Here is a 22,801-nt window from a genome sequence, read left to right on the forward strand (position 1 = left end):
TCCAAAAAACGTTCAGATGGATCCCATCCGAATCCTGAAAGACCGGAATACACGCCGTTATCAGCAGCAGACTGGACTAAGTCAACGCTATCTATGCCGGACTCAACAAGAAACTCCTTTGCAAGCTCCAGACCGTCCCGAACGCTGCAGCCAGACTGATCCTACACATCCCCCCATCACAAACACATCACCCAACACCTCAGCGATCTCCACTGGCTCCCTGTCGAAAGAAGAATTACCTTCAAGCTCCTCACTCATGCATACAAGGCCCTCCACAACATCAGACCAGCATATCTAAACAATCGCCTCTCCTTCCATGCAACCAAAATAAGCATCTGATCAGCTGAACTCTCTGGCCACCATCCCACGCATCTACAAGACCAGAACAGGAGGAAAGTCCCACTCCTACCTCAGAGCCAAGACCAGGAATGACCTCCCCCTCCACCTTTGGCAAAGCCCTACACTGCTCCAGTTCAGGAAGGACCTCAAGAAATGGCTAATCGGATGACCCCAGTACTCAACGGAGCTCCCCCCTACCCCAGCGCCTTAAGACCCTGGTGGGAGAGTAGCAGCACTTTACAAGCCTCTGATTGATAAGTGACCCACCATTGTGGCCTCTATTAGATGCTCAAACCCCCACCCATGACACCTCTTCCACTCTTTGCTCAGGGCATTGCCACACTGGATGTCATCTGCTCTACGAGACAGGAGTCAAGCTGCCTAGGCTTGCGCTATAACATAAGGGATACCTCGCTGTTAGCCCCCACCCCTCCATTACCAGCACAGTCACCCTGTCCCCATGTAGGCATCCTAAAAGCCATGGCTGTAGGCCCCATATTAGTGACAAGCTACAGTGGTATTCAAGGATCTACTACAGAATTCAAAGATCCGGGAATTCCAGGATCTACCACAGAATTTGAGGACACCAGGATTCAAGATTTACTGTAGAACTGCAGAATACTGCAGTCTATAAAAGACGCAAGCCAAGCACTTTTGATTAGTGGAAGTCTCTGCATGAGTTCTGCTCTTCACCTGTGTTCCTCTGTTTGGGCTCAGTTTTCACGTGTGTTTCTGGCTTTCCAGCAAAAATTATCTCCAAGTCACACATCAAGAACATCTTTGGTGAAGTTTTCTATTTGTAGTGCTTCTTGAAAGTCCTTCTGCAATGTCACCTCAAATCATTTCCTTGCCCACTGTACTGTCCCCTGCACCCAAATATGGGGATTCTGCCATGCCATCAACTTGTGCTGTAACATCAGTCTCTTGGGCCTCCACAGCGTTATATGCAGATCCAATGTGAACTGCTATTTCTGATCTGTGTCTCACTCAAATTGTGTAGTATTAACAATCACTGTAGGAATTCGGAAAATGACCAGTCAAGAAAAAGTATTGTGCTACTGATATAATATATTAAATGTTTACCACAGTGCATCAGCTACCAGAGTAAATCTTGAAGATGTCTCATTTCATATAGTATGTTAGCATCTCATGCAAAATCCACAAACATGAAACAACTGCATTATTTTAGGTTGATATGAGAGCAGAGCGTAACAGTAGCATTGTATTTTATTTAGTGGAAAAAGAAATCACTCATAACGTACCGCATAAACTCCTCCATTCCTTCTATCTTCCATTCTATAGGCGAGCTGTGTAACTGCAGACAGATTTGGGTCTGCCTGCTGTTAGATGCTTAGAACTGTAGATGGGGAAGGAGGGTGATGATTTCCACCTCATTCCTATTCAGAATTTGGATGTACGGGTTAGTGGTGACTTGAGTTCGACAGCCACCAACTTATGTAGAACTAAAAATGGAGGCTTATTCCCACAGAATACTATGACGAGGTAAACTGAATGGCAAGGGATACATACATAAGCAAATAAGGAACATTATATGTTGTTTTGGACAAAGAAAGTCGTCTATTGACCTGGAAGAACAAGAGAGATGTGTAGGGAAAATAATAGAGCAAACACAAGGAGATGATGTACGGAGAGCTGAAACTTTTCAGACACCCCCCCCCCCCCCCCCCCCCCGGCACAGATCTGGGTTGAATCCATCATTGTTCTTTAGCTTTCTTTGCCACCGCAGTTCCGCCACAGCTATATGCAAATCAGTCGACCCTGTGCCTCATGGGAACAGTCCAGCCTCAACTGCCAAACCATGTCTTCCCTGGACTGGAATCAAGCATCCTGGGACCGGTTTCGGGCTAACAGCCCTCATCACCCAAGCTAGTTTGAATCCAGTTGCAAAGTGAGCAAGGGACCCACGTCTGTGCATACCCTACCAACTAAGGGCGAACAAAGCAAACACAAGGAGATGATGGACGGAGCTCTGCAACTTTTCAGACACTCACCCCCAGTCACAGATCTGCTTTGAATCCATCATCATTCTTTAGCTCACTTCGCCACCCCTTTTCCGACACAGCTATATGCAAATCAGTCTTGACCCTGTGTGGTATGGGAACAGTCCAGACTCAACTGCCAAACCATGTCTTACCTGGGACCGGTTTCGGGCTAACAGCCCTCATCACCCAAGCTAGTTTGAATCAAATTGCAAAGTGAGCAAGGGACCCACGTCTGTGCATACCGTGCCAACTAAAGGTGAACAAAGCAAACACATGGAGATGATGTACGGAGTGCTGAAACTTTTCAGACACTCACCCCCAGTTACAGATATTGGTTCAATCCTTTATCATTCTTTAGCTCACTTCGCCACCCCAGTTCTGACACAACTATAAGAACATCAGTCTTGACACTGTGCCTCGTGGGAACAGTCCATCCTGAACTGCCAACTTAGGGCAAACAAAGCAAACACAAGGAGATGATGGATGGAGTGCTGAAACATTTCAGACACTCACCTCCTATCACACATCTGGGTTGAATCCACCGCCTGTCTTGGCAGTTCGGCCTGGGCTGTTCCCATGAGGCACAGGGTTAAGACTGATTTGCATATAGCCGAGTCTGAACTGAGGTGACGAAGTGAGCTAAAAAATTATGAAGGATTCAACCCAGATCTGTGACTGGAGGCGAGTGTCTAAAAAAAGTTTCAGCGCGCCGTCCATTATATCCTCGTGTTTGATAGGGAAAATAATTGACAGAGGGTAGAACTTCAACTTCTAACAAAGAAATAGCATTGGCCTCTCCAGATTACTTTACGGATCTGCTACAAAGATGAGACTTGTGGGGACTCTGAAAGTTTTACTTTTAAAAATACCCTTCCCAAGGCTAACAGTGGCGGATGCTAGTGACTTAGATAGCAATGTAACAACAGAAGAAGTAGTAGATTCCATTCAGCAGATGTAGAGTCTCAAGCCAAGCCCCAATGGTCTTCCCATGGAATTTTTTAAGCATCGAGCCTCACATGTAATGGTGAGACACCAGATATGCCACCATTACAACCGTAGGTAAGAAAGCAAAGCCCAAGATGGACTATTCAACATATCGGATGATTTCACTCCTAAATGTGGAGGAAAGGTGCTGGCCAAAGTAATAGTAAATAGAATACTAAAAATAATTACAATATACATATACTCAGCCTCTATACCACAAAGGTCCACCATAATAAGCCTGTAACAACTGCAAAACTGTTGAACAAACTGAGATGAACTGAAGAACCAATAGCGATCCCATCTCTTGCTGTTGAAATTAGATTGACTCCACTGACTAGCAATATCTATGATTCTAGAATGGTTCAAGGTCACTTTAACAATATGGGCCTAGATACACCTGATCTTCACAAAGCCCACTGCTGCAATGAAAGATAACTAGGAGCTTTGTAGGGTGTTTGGGCTAAACAGAGGCATAAGGAGGTGCTACTCCCTCTCGCTGTTCTTATTTGTGCTGACAGTGAAACCTCTAATTTGCCAGTCAGGTTGGAAACCTAAATCTGTAGATTCTGCTCTGGCACAGGGCTGAAGGATAAAGATCTTACTATATGCAGATTACATACTGTGGTACGTAGCAACCCCCTGTAGGCAAGATCTGAAGTGGTTTCCAGGATCCAAATACTTGGAGAACATGCACGGTACCAAATAAACTGGGTCAAGTCAATTGACTTACAAATAAATTACTGTAACACGAAAACATTTCAAGCACTAGGTCTCAACATGACAGAGCGGAGTTTAGATATATAGAAATGAAGATTACATTGGACAGAAAGGCATTCTTTGACCGCATCCTTGAGGTGATAGTGGTACATTACAACAATGAAGTGAGACAGCAGTGTAAAAAAACAGATCACAATTATGTCCTAAGTGGTTATATTCAAAATGATAACCTTCCCCAAGCTGTAACAAGCAACACAACATACTCTATAAGAGATTCCAGAGGTCTTCCTTAAAAGACTGGAATTAGAAATATGCTCTATGATATAATGGGTTCCTTCAATAGCAGTGATGGTATTCAACAGATAATTAAACACAGGTGGCATTGCACTACTTAACATCAGACTCTACTAATCTGCCTCTCATGTCCTAGCCATAAATTACTGGATATTGGTACCTCATGATGAACCATCTGTACATCTAGATTGAGCCGCCATGGGTGATGCCACTTATCTAAACTAGATATATGTGGGAAAAGAGCAAAACAAATTGAGAATAGCGCTAGCATTCCAAATACAAACCTGTAAAACGTTACAACATTCCTTGACTGGAAAGGCAGGATTACGAAAGAAACCACCTTACCGACCGGCGTGACACTTCAGAGAATAGCTGGATTGAGACGGTGAAACTCCATTGGCATTTATGAAGTGGGATACTTAGTTGGAGTGGCACTTCAGCACTTCAGCACATCTACCTGTGGCGGTAGGGAGCCGCGGGGGGAGCAGCCAGGAAGGACCCTTTGCCTGCCCAGCCGTGAGGGAAACGGCCAACGTGACCAGGGACGCTCCGTGAGCGCCAGGAACCACAGTTCCCAGCAGCCCCGGCACCCGGCGCGCTCGTGACGCTCCCGCTGCGCCTGGAGGCGCCACAAGAACGCGGAGCACCGAGCGCGCCAGGGGGCACTTCAGCACACCTACCTGTGGCGGTAGGGAGCCGCGGGGGGAGCAGCCAGGAAGGACCCTTTGCCTGCCCAGCCGTGAGGGAAACGGCCAACGTGACCAGGGACGCTCCGTGAGCGCCAGGAACCACAGTTCCCAGCAGCCCCGGCACCCGGCGCGCTCGTGACGCTCCCGCTGCGCCTGGAGGCGCCACAAGAACGCGGAGCACCGAGCGCGCCAGGGGGCACTTCAGCACTTCAGCACACCTACCTGTGGCGGTAGGGAGCCGCGGGGGGAGCAGCCAGGAAGGACCCTTTGCCTGCCCAGCCGTGAGGGAAACGGCCAACGTGACCAGGGACGCTCCGTGAGCGCCAGGAACCACAGTTCCCAGCAGCCCCGGCACCCGGCGCGCTCGTGACGCTCCCGCTGCGCCTGGAGGCGCCACAAGAACGCGGAGCACCGAGCGCGCCAGGGGGCACTTCAGCACTTCAGCACACCTACCTGTGGCGGTAGGGAGCCGCGGGGGGAGCAGCCAGGAAGGACCCTTTGCCTGCCCAGCCGTGAGGGAAACGGCCAACGTGACCAGGGACGCTCCGTGAGCGCCAGGAACCACAGTTCCCAGCAGCCCCGGCACCCGGCGCGCTCGTGACGCTCCCGCTGCGCCTGGAGGCGCCACAAGAACGCGGAACACCTCCCGTCCCGCGGGACGCGCGCGGGACGGCGCCGGGCTAAGCCCGGGCAAAGGGCGGGCCCTCTGTGGCCCTCAGAGGCACAAAGAGGCCGGGACGGGCCACCACCCTTACTACCCTGTTACAGCAAAGAGGTACTGTGATTCCCCTTATCATCTCTATTTAGCCCACTGTTTGTTATTTACCATTATACAATGTCTATCTGGGACGAGCTTAATGCCATGTGTGGAACCCAATATACCCCCGACCTTTTATCCCCCATAAGCACAGACAACAACCCACATCTCGCTTACGACACCCTGCAGATGTCACCTCTGTCTGTTAATAAACTCCAATCTCCACTTATAGCACTACCGGGTGGGCAGAACACCAAAAGAAAGACCAATGATGCCATCAACAACGGAAAGCCACCCAAAACACCTAAACTATGCCCCAGTCCCTCTCAGCACCACTCCAATGTTACCTCTGTGTCGGGGGATATGGAGCTTGGAAAAAAGGAAAACTCCCCATCATCCCCCCAACCAACTTTATTGGCCCAGCTCGAGCATTTATTAATCTCCCTAATTTCTCCACTGGTGGAAAAAATCAACGATCTGGGGGATAGGATATCTAACATTGAACTAATAGTTAAAACACACATCCCACCAGGAACTAAACCAGCATCATCAAACCCTCCGATCCCCCTCCTTGACCGGGAAAAACCAAATCTGAACTCCCGTAGGAATGCGCATTCTCAAACTTTATCGTGGGCTCAAACAAACCACACTCAGGTGAAAAATGAACCTACTAGAATGCCACGAATAAATTTACCTCCCGAAGCCGCCCCCTATGTGACTGTTGTCTCCGGGATTCCACCTCTAACCCACGGAAAAGTTGAAACACGCCAAGACTTACTACACAAGGCCATGCATTGGTTACAGACTAACAGACCGCTGCCACCTGATCTAGATGGCGGGATCTTAAGTGTTAGGAGGGTGGGGTGGTTGGGCACTTTGCCAAAAGACATTCCAGGGGACTTGGTCCTAATTAGGTTCAAGCAAAGGAAAACAACCCCTTACTTACGTTCCTGCAAATATAAACAGGGGGATGGCCCAATTCGCATCTGGGACTTACATGACTTTTATCCGAGCTTTCCACCTACCCAGATATCAAGAACACAAGGGCCTAGGAAAACTTCAGATCGATATGGGACATAACAATTATTTCTGTTTTTTAATTTGTTGTTTTTAAATGTAGTTTTTAAATAGTTCCCTTATCAGTGATTTTTAACTTCCTACTGAGTATTGGATGACTTCTTTTAACTGAAATCGTTTCTTGTCTTTCATTATAATGCTTTTTTTTTAAATTTTCTATAATAATGTATGCTTATGCTTATATGATATTTCTTCTGAATATCGAATAAAGCTTATTTTGAACCTTTGAACTTAGTTGGAGTTGGCATAATCACAATTACAACTTGAGCACAACCTTATGCCCTCAACGGAATATAAGTACCTAGAGGTCCGCCATGCCCTGACAACCTACGCACTAGACTGGTTGACCTTCTGGAGGAAAACCCCTGGAATACAGGTCCTTATCTGGAGAGATGACAGGGCGGCAGGGGAGTGGGGTGGTAGTCTCGACTATTTCTCAAAAACGTACTCAAACAAAAACCTATTTACAATGCCTCAGAGACACATGGGCGAGAGATGTAGAACCTCTAAAGTATATATAATGAGAGGTCACCTTTATGCAACCTAGAGAGATGCTAATCCAAGTAGGGCTAAGGTTAATACACCTTAAAATCCTACAAAGAGACTACTTCCTAAGGAGAAGACAACATAACACTGGCTTGGCAGCAGAAGGTAGATGACTGAAGTGTGGGGGTGGATAGGGCACTTTCCTACTCACTATTTGGACAAGCAAAATAATCAGAGATTGTCACCCATGCCCTGTAAAGGGGAAACGGTATACTATATACCATCTCAATGTATGAGGTAGAGGCGAATTTCTAAAAGCAAGGTATGCTCCTGGAAATTTTTTAGAAAATCTGGGGTTTGTGGAGTAGACCCTCTGGGCAGGATGCTGCTGGGAGCAGTTGGTATCTCATCCAAGAGAAGATGCTACAAGGTAATCCTTGTCCTACAAAGCCCGAGTGAGCGGCACACTTTAGGGAAATGGAGTCTGAGCGGGGAAATGCACTAATGTTGCCGCAAATATGCACAAGATACACTGCACAGCTGAACATGGAGATATGGACTGAATGACATGAAAAAGCCCTATAGATTGTTAAAATGCGTGTTTGATATTTTTTTGTTATTATGCACATAAAATACATTTTAAAACGTTACCCTTCGAATCGGTAAATCTTTGATGAAGTCCATCACAGCTTGTCTGTCACTAGGAATCCTGTATTGACCATTCGGCTTGTTCTTATCACTACAAACTTTTGCTAACATCATATTTGGAGCAATTCCTAAAACATAAAAAGTTGTTATTTTATTTGCTTTATGTAGGAAGGACAAGTACTGCTGACAGACGGTTAAACCGTAACCAATACAAGTAACCTTGTGGCCATCCTTACAAAAAAAGGAAAATGCATACTGCTGGAAAATCATGGCATATGAAGCAGAGGTAAAAGAATAGGAGAAAATAAAGCATAACCAAATAGAAGAACTAGATTAAACTTTCTCAAAGTATTGGCTGAAGAGCTCGGTTTTTTGCTGTTTGCTGATAGCCTCGCAGTGTGGATTCTGTCCACAGGTAACATTGTAATAAATTCGATATTGAGGTTGCTGAATATGAATAATAATAATAATTACATGTTTATTGCACATTTATTAAAAACAGTTACAAAAAAAGAACAGAATAAATACACCAATAAAAAAGCTACCCTAGTTACAACATACGATAAGATAAAAGTCAATAATGTTCCCATTGATTTGTGTCATGTGTAGATATAAACACTACCATAGGCAGTATAAATTGTGTCGCAGGGGATCATTAATCTTCTCCAACAACTTACATAGCAATAGATCAAACAGACAAAGTGACAGAGCATAATGGTTCTACCGGTCGATAAAAGGAAGCTTGTAAAGTGATAGTGCTCTGGAGATCAGCATAGCATGCAGCTCAGTGGACCCCACTGCTTCCCACTCTCGGCACCACCAGCTGAGGGCACAACGTTCTTAATGGCTGAAGTTTCGCGAAATGCTGGAGCCAATGAAGTTGCCTTATATTTAGCTTTACAAAATATAGCACAATTGCTTTTCAAGTACCACACTTTTTTAATACTTCAACTGCTAACATCGGGAGAAGCTAGAACTATTGCCAGTCCGGCCAATCAGATGTACTATATATAATCATTGACTTTACTCCGGTCAGTAGACTGATAGACTGATAAAAGGCTTCATCTGTAATGATCTATTCTGATCGTTGATCCAACTTGCTCCTAATTGTTCTCCACGGGATGCCGAAATATAATTAGTTGGCCTAGACAGAGCCTTGTTGCTTTCAGATTAACCTTCATTAATCTAAGGCAGTCCCCAGTGACTTTATTGAATACTGCATACATTTCATGACTCTGGCTGCGAGCTGGGGCGACTGCAGAGATAGGCAGACACTAATTGCTTCCCTGCATGATCTTAAATGGACGTGCAGAAAAAAGACAGGGGCAGCCAGTAGCATCTATAAACTAGTACCGGATCAGAAATCGGTGCAGCGCATTTTCCCGCTGTGCGCTGAAGATTCGAAATCCCACTGTTCATGACGAGCTCAGCTCGTCATGAGCGTACGAGAGGTGTACTTCATGACGAGCTGAGCTCGTCATCAGCGTCGAAGGGGTTAAAGGCTCCTAGACAGCCCCACAAAGCCTCCGACCCTATCTTTTCTGGTTATACGTCAAAATGGTAGTCTTTACCAGGAATTATGCCACTCCTTAACCTAGTAATTGCTTTTTTTGTAAAATTTCAGTGGCTTGTCCAGGAACTTTGTGATACTACCTGGGTTGCATTCAAGTGGCGCCGTACTGATAAAGGCCAGATTGTGAACCGCTTCAGTGTCAAGGTCTTTCGAAATATATCTTGCAGTTTTATTCAAAATTCTGCCCATCGTTTTAGGTGGTATGGAACATTCCCAGAGATCCTTTGCCTTCAAGATTTTAATTGAGGCTCTCAAGCATTTATGCCACTTTAGTTTTTCGTCAGAAAGGATTTGCCAAATTGAATATTTCAATGATGCCGTAACTGCTTTCTTCACTTTCAAACCGTATGCCAAGAAGTGCGCAAGATTTGCCTTGGTAAATTGAATTCCAGTCGCAGACAAGATGCCGGAGGGGAGATTGGAAGGGGGAACACTGAGTGGGAGCATTTATTTTGTGCCTGATCCAGTCAAGTCTCAAGGCGGTCTCTAAACGTGAATATTCCATACATTAGTGTTGGCATTAGAATATGGACGATCAGGAGGGCAGCACTTGTTTCATTCTTTTTTACAGAGTTTTATATAGCGCAAACTTGACCCGAATCGGGTATCAGAGCGATTTACATAACACCAGTTGCATTACATGAGGACACATTAATTTTTTTGTTAGGCAAGGGAAGATTAAGTAATTTGCCCAGAATCACAGGATGTTCAGCGTCATTGCAGAGATTCGAACCCAGTTCCCCCGATTCGAGGTCGACCGCCCTAGCCGTTAGGCCAATTCCTCTCCCTCCCCCTCTCTCTTGTGTTTAGTTTTAGGAGTTTCCATTCTAAGGATATTTTGACTCCTTTGGTTTTTAGGGGCTCGATTAGGCAAAAGGGAGCAGGATAGTGAAGGTTAATGTATGGAATTATGCTTCTTCCAGTTGGTTGCCCAATTAATGCACGAAAAGATGCCTTTTGCAGAGCTATGGTTGGTGTTGAGCTAAGTAATGCTTGGACTACATTTAGTTTATCAGAGGCAGGGATGAAGTATTTATTCTTCCGGACAAGAAAGGGTTGAAACTTGACTAAATGTACAAGCTTGGCCATCTTTAATTGATTCAAAATTTATTGATTCAACTGTAATAGTAAACTGCTCGTCTTCCAGAACTTACCCGAGTATGTGTCTAAGTTTACTCATTTATTACAGACTAGCTTCAGTTGGGCAGCTAGCATTATGATAATGGAAAATCTTAGGCCTCCTTAGCAGACGGGCCCACACAAGACGTTTTGAATATACTCATCATGCAGTAGATTAGCCCAGAAAAAGTTTAACAATTTACTCTACATTGCGTTCAGAGAATCAGCTGGGAGTTTGATCAGTAAGGTGTGAGAAACATACAGAAAAGGTGGCAAACATTACATTAATTTAATTTAGCTATTATCACAAACTATGAGACTTTCAGTCTGAAACATCTAGGTGAGTCTTTGTGGAGCATATTTAGAAGCTCTAAACATACATGCATATTCCTTTCTCTTAGAACAACTTACAAAAAATCCTAAATAGTTAATTTTGTGAACTGACCAACTGAACACAAATGTGGTGATAGATTATGACTATCATTATCACTTTTTCATACAATCATGCATCTAGATTTTTGAAAATTTACCTTTGAGCCAAGACCACTCTTAATAGGATTGCTCTTTGACCACGCTGGAGAAACTGGGTTTGGCTGTAGGGAGACTAACATCACCCCTAAACAAGGCTGGTTTATAGAGGCCCCAAGCTATGCATAAGTCTGTTTTGGCTATTGTTTGCTTTATTAGAAGTACCGCTAATAGTATAAACAGGAAAGGGAACAAGAGACACCCATGCCTCGTTTTTAAGAGACTATTATTGTTTGTTTCAGTAGGTTATTTACTTTCAATTTCTTTCAATTTTTTGTAAAGGTAGCTAGAACAAAAGGGTTCAGAGTCTAGAACTCATACTTCTTTTAGACTATAACCTCATTAAGAAGACTCAATCCAATCTATCAAATGCATACTCTGGGTCCGGCATGTGACATTTTGGCCATTAAAGCCAATCTTCAACATTTAGGAGCAGCGTCACATTGGGCAATGCTTGTTTTACTTTTATGGACACAGAGTTGGAGAGATATCTTGTCATAGCTCTTCATGGTGGATGGTAAATGTTCAGGAAGATATTACTAGATTAACATTTAGCAACTGGATTGGGCATAAGGAGCTCCATTGGTGAGGGACACTATCTAGCTTTACTCACATAAGGGCAACTGGACCTGAAAAAGGGAATAAACGGGCCAAACCTCAATTATCTTAATACATAAAGCAGGCCACCACCTTATTTAAATAAAAGATAGTTATCTTTGGGAGGTGTGAGCCGATTAGTGGTTAAGAAATGTTTTACACATCATCAGACCTATTGATATAGGCAGTTTCTTAAATAATAAGAAATCATACATCCAATTATAGGATGTAACAGACCGAGTAGTTTTGCGAGGTATCTATTAATTCACCACAGGTCTAGGGACACTAGACAGAGAGTATCTCTGAAAATGTTTTTTTCCTGTGCTCAGGTATGATCCACAGACGTACTATAAAAGCAGGTGAGAGCATAGGGGACGGAGACACAGACAGACACACACACTAATTTTTTTCACACAGGGATGCAAGTTTAGCCAGGAAGAAAGCCTCAGATCTGTTTAGACTTGCTGTGAGGGCTGAAATATGTTGGAATTCTCTTAAATCAAGGTTAATTAACAATAAATCTCAACTATAACCTTGCTTTTTTATATTTTTAAACATACGCCCAGTAGTCGACTAATAAAGGATTTGTCTTGGGATATACTGTGAGGTATGTTTAAACTCACTATCCACCATCCCTGCACTATCCAGTTTCATTTTCTCTAAGAACTTCCAGATATGTTTTTCTGATAGAGTCCGCCTTGGTGATATTACCCTACCATGATTTGGATATGCGCCGATGATGAAGCATGCCACAATAAGTGAGTGAGGCGTCTACTCCAATCTCTTGGGATACCCTGGGAAGATAATAGAGGTTTAGCCTGTTTTTCCCTCTTTCAGCGTCCCATTGCCCTTACGTGAGTAAGTGTATGTTTCTGGGAGAATGCAACTGGACTAAAAATCTCCCGCTCTCTGGAAGAGACAAATATCTAGCTTTGCCAGTAAGGGTATCGAAGATTACATCATCCCATTGGTAACATATCCCAAATTAATCAGGGCTTGAAAAATCAACAAATTGCAACTCAACCCCCCAAATCAAGCAACCTAATAAAGTTAACCCAAAAGGTCTCAGTTTATCCTTATTTTCTTAAAGTAATATATATTTTAGGCACAGTTATTTTCATTTGTCAAAAATATTTTCATCAAGAAATACAAAAGTGGTGGACCAGAGTGAATAAAATGTTTATCGATGCTTGTTACATGGCTGACTTTTCACCAACTCTAGTGTCCTTTCAGATGCAACACTGAAATATAGATTGTGCATACGGCTCCCGGTTTTATGGTATTTATTTTTTTGCCATTTCTGTCTGTATTTATCTGTATTTATTTTTTGGGCATTTTTTCAGTATTTATCCACATTTATTTTTGCCACACTTAAAAGACGATGCTACAGCTAGTATTTTTCCACATTTATTTAAATTGAAAACACAGCGAACATAAAATGCCTTTCTACGCTTGAAGTTGAAGCCATTGGTACTTAGTGTTGCACTACTTCTACAATATACAAGACATTCATTGCATGCCCCTCTCTTGCTCTGGATTTGAGTAAGTCCAGGCCCCCCTTCTGTGTAAACAGCTCCTGGCACCCCCCCCCCTCCGCACCAGGGCCTGGTGGCAGCAGGCAAAATGGGCCGGTGTCAGCTTTCTCAAGGTCCGTGCTTTGTTCAGTGTTTATTGTATTGTATTGTAATTGCATTTATATAGCGCTTACTACCCCTGACTAGGCGTCAACGCGCTTTTTTGGCGAGTAGCACGCTACTCCGGCACCCATAGAGGATTAGTGTGGAATTTGTATAGTGAAACATGCAAGTACATTTTAAGTGGTGGATAGGTTAGTCAGTTATTTAGAATGATAGCAGAAGGATAGAGGAGGAAAAAAGTTTGTATTTATATAGCGCTTGTTACCCCTGTGACTGTTTTTCCTGTGTTGCCAGCATTAACCTCAAGAGGAAGGTAAAAATGTCTGTGTCCCTTTGATTCAGGTTATGATTTCCCTGGACCCACTGAGTTTTTGCTCAATTCTACATGCCCACATTCCCTTTTAAAGACACCTGAAGAGATTCCTGAACATCGTACTCTATTCGCTTGAATGTCTCCTTACGATTCTGAATACACTGTGTCTACTCTACCCAAATTCACACTGTTGCTAGCATATCCACGCTGGATCAGTTTGAAGCTGCCCTGCTTGTCCTTGCCGTTTTGATTCTTGTGAACAATTCTCTGATTCTACTTTACAATACGGCTTACAGTTTGCATGCGTCTCCTTTTCAATTAAAATATGTCTATGTGCTCTCACTTCCTCCTTGCGTGTGTTCTTCCTTGCTTGGATGCCAGTGTGTGAAACGCTTCCCCATACATACACCGAAATGTATTCACTAATTAACACTGGCCTGCATATCAGGCCCAAAACATCGCACAGAAAACCACATAAAAAATTGCCACCGCCTATAGAAAGCATATATTGCTTCCCATCTCACAACCTCTGCACATAACACCTACACTATTAATGTCACCAAGAGCATCAAACACACTGCACGTACTCCTACCAAACGCCTCGAAAACCACCCACACAGTACTGCCCACTGTTCTCAGTAGTTAGGCTATTCGTCAAAGAAACCCCACACACCTCCTTCCCTACAGCGTAACCTATAATTTCAACTCTTCAAAAAAACACTGCATACTTAAACCCTTAGGACCAACACCGACAAAGCGCCCAGTCTTTCACAATAACCCTACACAACATCCGGGTTATCCCAACGTAATCTGTTACTTTATTTTATTTATTCATTTATTTAGAAAGTTTTATATAGCGCGAACATGACCCAAGAGGGTATCAGAGCGCTTTACAAGAGGTCAAGAAAAAAGAAACAATAAAACTGGTAACAAAATCTAGAGAGAAATAGGATGGGTGGGACCCAAAATGAGGGAGGAGGCCATCACAGAGTCCATGCCACCCACTGAATATACATATACATGATCACAGAAGTCCAATACTTTACGTAGGTATTTGTTAAACATACTCTCCATCTACATTCTTTCAAGTTTTGGGTGCTGCTGCATCTCTCGCACCAATAGCTCCAGCGACACTGGTCACATCATCACGCCTGCTGAGAAGGAGGACTAGAAGCTTAACTAAATGTCACTCGATTCAGAGCTCTTCTCTGCCATCAACAGCTTCTGGGAAGCACCCCCTTGTAGAAGAAGGACTACAGACTGCCTAAGATGGTGGGAGGAGACTCTCTCTTCACCTCTGAGTACTGTTCCATACACATTTAGTGAGTGTGCAGGTGTTCGTTTTACATGTAATGTGCCTTTTTAATTCCCCTGATATCACTTCTGGTGCTGTCATTGATTCTGATGTTTGTGAGACACGTGTGACATCATCTCACATACTAATTAATTCTCACTCCTAAAAAGGTTGGAAACTTGCGTGCTTTGCCTTGGAAGGACATTTGTCTGTGTTGAGCTGAATGTATTTCGTTCACGTTTTCAAGCAATTCACCTTTTCACTTCACCAGCTCCCTTCAACTCCGACACCCGCCCCCACCCCCCCATCCCCCACACAAAAAATTTGAAGTTAGCTCAATGTAATCTCTTGTGTTCTGGCGAAGGCTGCCCGAGGCGTCACACAAGGCGCTGCAGGCGGCAAAGTACTGTGTAATGAGGGATTAGAGGGGAATGAATGGGAAAGGCTGCTCTTCACTACGGCCTCCTCTCCTCCTGTCCCACTGAAATTTGAAGTGTTGATACAAAAAGCATATGTCATGTACATCTGCAAACCCAATCCCACACAGCCCCTCTCAGCACACCACCTTCGTATGGAGCTCGGTGGCGCTATTAGAACGTTAATGAGAGGAGAAATTGCTAGTTGAGAAACAGTTTTATATAGCGCGAACTCGACCTGAAAGTGTTGCAGAGGCCGCCGCACCCTCCCGTAAGGGTGGGGGAGGCTTGAAGACCGGCGCCATAACCCTCGTGGTGCCACCAGCGGGGGTAAACTGGTTCTGGGCGCTTCGATGCGCACAGGAACCAGCGGAAGCGGGGTGCGCACCAGCCACCCGACCGGAAGTGACCGGTTGACCTGAGCGCCCCAAAGGGTGCCCAATGGTCAACCTGGCTTTATTTGAACCCCCCAATCAGGGGGACTCACCTGAGGCCTGCATGGAGGGCTCAAGAGGATTTAAGCGACGCCGCCCTCCCAGCAGAAGCACAACGCATTCGAGGAGCTGGGAGAACGGCGCGACGGCAACAACGACTGAAGGAAGAGAGGCGACGCGGCGAAGGACGAAGCGGAAGAAGGCGAGGCCCCGGTTGGAGATCCAGGTCATCGTCGCCGAGGACGCCTCGTGGAGTACGGCGCGCCGTGCCAGCTCCCCCGAAGCGAATAACAGGTAAAGCGGCGGCAAGCTCAGAGCCCGGGATAAGCACACACAGTTAGCTGTGCCCCAGCCGACGGCCTGACGCAGACGCAAGAAACCAAGAAGCCACACACAAGTGCGCAGAGGCTCACGACATGTCGGAAGGCCAGCCAGACGAGATGGCAGAGGTACTGATGAAGATCCGTGAATTATCGGCCATCCACGGTGACGATTGGCTCCACCCTCACTTGGGTAAAGGGAAAGAAAACAGACCCGTGGAACAGGCAGACGAAGAACCAGGGCCTTCCGCACCCAAGAAGCTGAAAAACACGCCGATGAAAAGAACATCCAAGAGGAATCCTCAGAGGAAAGTACGGCAGAAACCTCTTCCGTCGAGACCGGAGGGCAGCGACCTGGGTGAGACGACCAGCAAAAAGAAAAAGGGTGAGCATATTAGTAACATCGTAAAGGAATGTTTGAAATCGCTGGCGCCGGGGCTACTTAATGGCACAGGGTGCGCAGAAAGCCACCTAACAGAATGCTTTCTCTCGGCAGGGGGACGCCCGCGGCTGGTCTGGGTGGTGGGACACTCCTTCGTGTCCCGGATGGAGTCTTGGTGGCGGCAAGGGGGCCGCAGCATAAACAGGCCCAAATCGACGTACATCCGGTGGATAGGGCAGCCAGGTGTGAGATGGGAGCAGCTACTGCTGACGCCGGACGGCCTCATGGCAGATTCGGCCTGGCTGCCCGACGTCCTGATCATCCACCTTGGGGGCAACGACCTGACCCGGCTAGGGCGAAAAGCAGTCGGGCAAGCAATCCAAAAGGATCTCGCCAAGACAGCGGCGTGGCTGGGACCCACAACGGTAGTCTGGTCCGAAATGATCAGCAGGAAACATTGGAGAGGTGCCGATTCCAACAAGGCCGTCGATAACGCAAGAAGGAAACTAAATGTTGCGATGCACAAGTTTTGCCTCGCCAATGGCCTGGAATCAGTCCGGCACGGCCTCATCCACCCGGGCCGCCCGGAACTCTACGGGCAAGACGGGGTGCACCTCTCTGAAAAGGGGATGAAGGTGTTTTGGGATAACTTGTGGGGTGCAATGTCACTCGCAGGTTGCAACTAAAAAAAAAAATAAAAAAAAATGAAAATATGGAGAAAGGTGGGAGCCACGAACCAGGTGCAGGGGGGAGCCGCAGTGAGACGTGAGCCTCCCTGCGGCGTGGCGGAAATCCTACACTGGTTGGCTAAGAAAACACACCGGCGGGCGGTGTGTAAGAGGATGGCCACTCACTTTTGAATGCCGCACGGCAGGGTGACGTGGCGGCATAAAGGAGGGGAGTAACAGGAGGAGACGGCACTTGCGGCCCAGATCCGGCCGGACGGCAGGGCGCAATTAGTAGCGAGCTGGGGACCTAACTCCCGACAGGAAATCTCCCCTCCGCAACACGCAGAAGGCGTGGGCAACCAACCACTGGAGCACCAATAGACTGGCAACAAACTGGTTTGTGTACAAGCCCCATTTTCGAACTAAGGAGGGCACAAAAAGACTGACACCTGTTATCACAAGATGGTGTCATAATGTGTAAAATGCCAATTATGATTGATGAGTAATGTTCGCAAAATGGAAGATTGCTTGAAACCAGTTTGTGTTATTAATATGTCTTTGGTTATTAATAAACTGCGGCCAACAACGACCATTACTAATACCAGTTATTGTTGGCTGACATTATTTCCCACCAATGGCAACAGCAGAATGCGGGGGCCGGTAAGTATGTATGCTTGGGTCTCCGCAGAATAGGCACATGCGAGGGTTATTGCAGAGGCCGCCGCACCCTCCCGTAAGGGTGGGGGAGGCTTGAAGGCCGGCGCCATAACCTTCGTGGTGCCACCAGCGGGGGTAAACTGGTTCTGGGCGCTTCGATGCGCACAGGAACCAGCGGAAGCGGGGTGCGCACCAGCCACCCGACCGGAAGTGACCGGTTGACCTGAGCGCCCCAAAGGGCGGCCAATGGTCAACCTGGCTTTATTTGAACCCCCCAATCAGGGGGACTCACCTGAGGCCTGCATGGAGGGCTCAAGAGGATTTAAGCGGCGCCGCCCTCCCAGCAGAAGCACAACGCATTCGAGGAGCTGGGAGAACGGCGCAACGGCAACAACGACTGAAGCCCACCCACCCACACCTAAGGAACAGCAGAAGTCGCAGTGCTGGATAAGGGAAGGGGCGTTAGCGGAAATCCTACACTGGTTGGCTAAGAAAACACACCGGCGGGCGGTGTGTAAGAGGATGGCCACTCACTTTTGAATGCCGCACGGCAGGGTGACGTGGCGGCATAAAGGAGGGGAGTAACAGGAGGAGACGTCACTCGCGGCCCAGACCCGGCCGGACGGCAGGGCGCAATTGGTAGCGAGCTGGGGACCTAACTCCCGACAGGAAAGCTCCCCTCCGCAACACGCAGAAGGCGTGGGCAACCAACCACTGGAGCACCAATAGACTGGCAACAAACTGGTTTGTGTACAAGCCCCATTTTCGAACTAAGGAGGGCACAAAAAGACTGACACCTGTTATCACAAGATGGTGTCATAATGTGTAAAATGCCAATTATGATTGATGAGCAATGTTCGCAAAATGGAAGATTGCTTGAAACCAGTTTGTGTTATTAATATGTCTTTGGTTATTAATAAACTGCGGCCAACAACGACCATTACTAATACCAGTTATTGTTGGCTGACATTATTTCCCACCAATGGCAACAGCAGAATGCGGGGGCCGGTAAGTATGTATGCTTGGGTCTCCGCAGAATAGGCACATGCGAGGGTTATTGAAGTGCTTAGTTACCCTCGCACAGGCTGTGGACAGCCCATTGTCATTCTGACTGCAGATGATTAACACATTTAGAATGACAATGGGCCGTCTGCATTTAACATAATGTGCACTGCTAGTGTGCAAGTGTGTGTCTTTGAGGCGATTGACTCACTTGGTGCCAGTAGATTGTAGCAGAGGAGCTTAACGAGCGCCGCCCGAGGTGTGCTTCCTCACTGCTGATTAGCACATGCCAGAAGGTGACCTCATCCATGCAGTTTTACTCGTATTTTTCCGTTTCTAAATATAAATACAGACAATGGAAAAATAGTTTTCCGTCTGTATTTATGTGTATATATCCGTAAAAACGGAAAACCGGGAGCCCTAATTGTGCACCATCCTAGCCAGCCTTTCAGAGGTGATTATGACATGTGACTAGCCGTACTTAGAATACTAATCTTTCCCTCTCTGGGTTGACGTGAATAAATCTGTAAAAGCGCTACAAGATTTTGAGAGGGAAATTTGTAATCTAACTGATTCTAGCCCAGCCTGGATATCATTTTAAATGTGGCTTACCAATTAAATGACTGTTCCTCAGTTCTGCTAGCCTTGCTCGAAATTTGCCTGTTTGTCAGAACTACGGCAACATATAACTGTGGCAATAGCAAGTTACCCAGTGCTAGGTATGGCACCTTCACAGTCAGTGTGAGATTTTTATTTAGCCGTTTTCTGCTTTCTGGGACTCATTTTTAGGTCTCGCCTATTCCATTCCGCAGGAATGAATATGCAAGTCTAATGCCGCTAAACCACCGCTAAACCAAGACTTAAACCCAAGGCTTTCAAAAAGCGGATTTTCAACTGTTCACGAGAAGCACGTGACCACAAGCACGCGCATTTTCCCACATGAAAGGCATCAGCCTCCCTCCCACAGGCTTCCCCAGCGTGCGCTTGGCCGGCCTCTGCCAGTTCTCCTCCCCTAATTATTCACTTCACTTTTCACGGCCGCAGGCTGTGACTCGCATTTCTACTCCCCACAGCCCATGTAGACACCATTGCTTCACTCGGCCGGCCTCTGCCAGTTCTCCTCCCCTAATTATTCAGTTCACTTTTCACGGCCGCAGGCTGTGGCTCGCATTTCTACTACCCCCAGCCCATGTAGACACCATTGCTTCACTCAGCTTAAATTACACCAGGGTACTGGAGTGCTTTAAGATGAGCCATAAAGATTCTTATCTGTTGGCAGACATCCCCTGTGAAATGCAAATCTGACCTTAAGGAGATGAAACAAAGGCACATCTCCAGTCACATGGTAAGTCACGACTTGCATGCTATTCTTTTAATATAATACAAGTTGTCATTGATGTTTCCGTCATTGCATCTAAATATATCCTACAAGTTTCATGCTTTTGGATAAATGTCTTTATTTTCTTTTTGTGCGCGCAAACACGCAGAGCACAGCCTCTCTCTCTCAGCTGCACGTTCGTCCATTCCACCCCCCCACTCCCTCTCATGCACTCTATTCGGGCTGAAAACACATTACTCATGACACGGATTCCATTACTTGCGTGTTATTATTTTAATATAACATAAGTTGTCCGTGTGCCCCACTTTCTCACCCAGCATGTCCGTGTGTCCCACCTCCTCACCCTGCTTGCACATGTGTACACCTTCTCTACCAGCCTGCCCATTTGCCCTCACTTCTAATCCAGCCTGTCCATGTGCTATAGCTCCTCATCCAACCTCAGTGCCAGCTCCACCTCAGGCTGTCCGTGTACTCCAGCTCCACCCCAGCCTGTTCGTGTACTCCAGCTCCACCTCAGCCTGTCCGTCTTCTCCAGCTCCACCTCAGCCTGTCCGTCTACTCCAGCTCCACCTTAGCCTGCCCGTGTACTCCAGCTCCACCACAGCCTGTCCGTGTACTCCAGTTCCATCTTAGCCTGTCCGTCTACTCCAGCTCCACCTCAGCCTGTCCGTGTACTCCAGCTCCACCTTAGCCTGTCCGTGTACTCCAGCTCCACCCCAGCCTGTCCGTATACTCCTGCTCCTCCTCAGCCTGTCCGTCTACTCCAGCTCCACCTCAGCCTGTCTGTGTACTCCAGCTCCACCTTAGCCGGTCTGTGTACTCCAGCTCCACCTTAGCCTGTCCGTGTACTCCAGCTCCACCTCAGCCTGTCCGTCTACTCCAGCTCCACGTCAGCCTGTCCCTGTACTCCAGCTCCACCTTAGCCTGTCTGTGTACTCCAGCTCCACCCCAGGCCTGTCCGTGTACTCCAGCTACAACTTAGCCTGTCCGTGTACTCCAGCTCCACCATAGCATGTCCGTATACTCCTGCTCCACCTCAGCCTGTCCATCTACTCCAGCTCCACCTCAGCCTGTCCGTGTACTCCAGCTCCACCTTAGCCTGTCCGTGTACTCCAGCTCCACCCCAGGCATGTCCGTGTACTCCAGTTCCATCTTAGCCTGTCCGTCTACTCCTGCTCCACCTCAGCCTGTCCGTCTACTCCAGCTCCACCCCAAGTTGTCTGTGTGCTATAGTTCCTCATCCAACCTCAGTGCCCTTTCTTTTCCCTGAGGTATTAGCTAAGACTTTATCTAAGGCAAGCCTGTCCGTGTGCCCCACATTTAAATGTCCACTTGTCACTCCTCAACAAGCCTGTCCGTGTGCCTCACTTTCTCACCCAGCATGTCCGTGTGTCCCACCTCCTCATCCAGCTTGCCCGTGTGCCCACCTTCTCAACCAGCCTGTCCATTTCACCTGCCCTCTCTTCAAATCCAGCCTGTACGTGTGCTATAGCCCCTCATCCAACCTCAGTGCCCCTTTGTCCCACATCCTCATCCAGCTTGCCCGTGCTTCTCAAGCAGCCTGTCCATTTGCCCTTGCTTCTAATCCAGCCTGTCCGTGTGCTATAGCTCCTCATCCAACCTCAGTGCCAGCTCCACCTCAGCCTGTCCGTGTACTCCAGCTCCACTTTAGCCTGTCCATGTACTCCAGCTCCACCTTGGCCTGTCAGTGTACTCCAGCTCAATCCCAGCCTGTCCGTATAATCCTGCTCCTCCTCCGCCTGTACGTGTACTCCAGCTCAACCTTAGCCTGTGTACTCCAGCCCCAACCTCAGCCTCTACAAATCCAGCATGTCCGTGTGTTATAGCTCCTCCTCCAACCTCAGTGCCCCTTTGTCCCACATCCTCATCCAGCTTGCCCATGCTGTCGCAGGGAGGTGACATCTCCTTTCACCTTTAAGAGTCCATAGCATTCTTCTCCTCCTCATATAGCTATGTGTTCATATAGCTATGTATCTTGTCTGTGCTGTAATGATTTGCCGCAAAGGGTAAACCATTCTCTTAACTAGATCCATGGTGACTAATCTGCGTTGAAGGTACGGGTTCTTGACAGCAATAGCTGCTGCATTGCTTCCTTCCCACAAAGTACTCATTTAAACTTTGTACCTTTTAGGTAGGTAGGCAATGGAGAAGACAAAATGACCCAGAAGCCAAATCCAATGAACCAAAATAGTGTTGGGTACCAAGGGATCACATTTTAAAGCACCAGTTCCTAAAGTGTTCACAAGATAAAATAATTCCTTAACTGAGTCAGGTATTTATATAGACAGGTAGGTGATGTTGAAATATCCTATTGTGGTGCAGTAGGTGTTATGATTTTGACTGTTCTTTCCCCGAATTTGGAGTCTTTTGTTTTTCAGACATTATGGCGAAGGGTCATGGGAAACAATAAGGTAGTCGTTAGACTTGTCCACCTCAAATTGTAGATCAGAAAGATAGACTTCCATTTTCTGTTTCCTTCTACTAAAGCATTCTGAGCGTCTTCATTA

At 46.7% G+C, this 22,801-nt stretch overlaps 1 protein-coding gene across 3 annotated transcripts in view; it reads right to left on the reverse strand.

Annotated features, from left to right (window-relative positions):
* POLK (DNA polymerase kappa) overlaps positions 1–22,801 on the reverse strand; it is an 869,741-nt gene that overhangs the window by 192,317 nt on the left and 654,623 nt on the right. For all 3 annotated transcript variants that reach the window (XM_086960765.1, XM_086960763.1, XM_086960764.1), the window contains one exon: positions 7,998–8,122. In XM_086960765.1, coding sequence (XP_086816891.1) covers positions 7,998–8,122 — 125 coding nt within the window. The remainder of the gene's footprint in view (positions 1–7,997; positions 8,123–22,801) is intronic.

Source organism: Lissotriton vulgaris, chromosome 3_1 (assembly GCF_964263255.1).
Source record: "Lissotriton vulgaris chromosome 3_1, aLisVul1.2, whole genome shotgun sequence".
Taxonomy (NCBI): Eukaryota; Metazoa; Chordata; class Amphibia; order Caudata; family Salamandridae; genus Lissotriton; species Lissotriton vulgaris.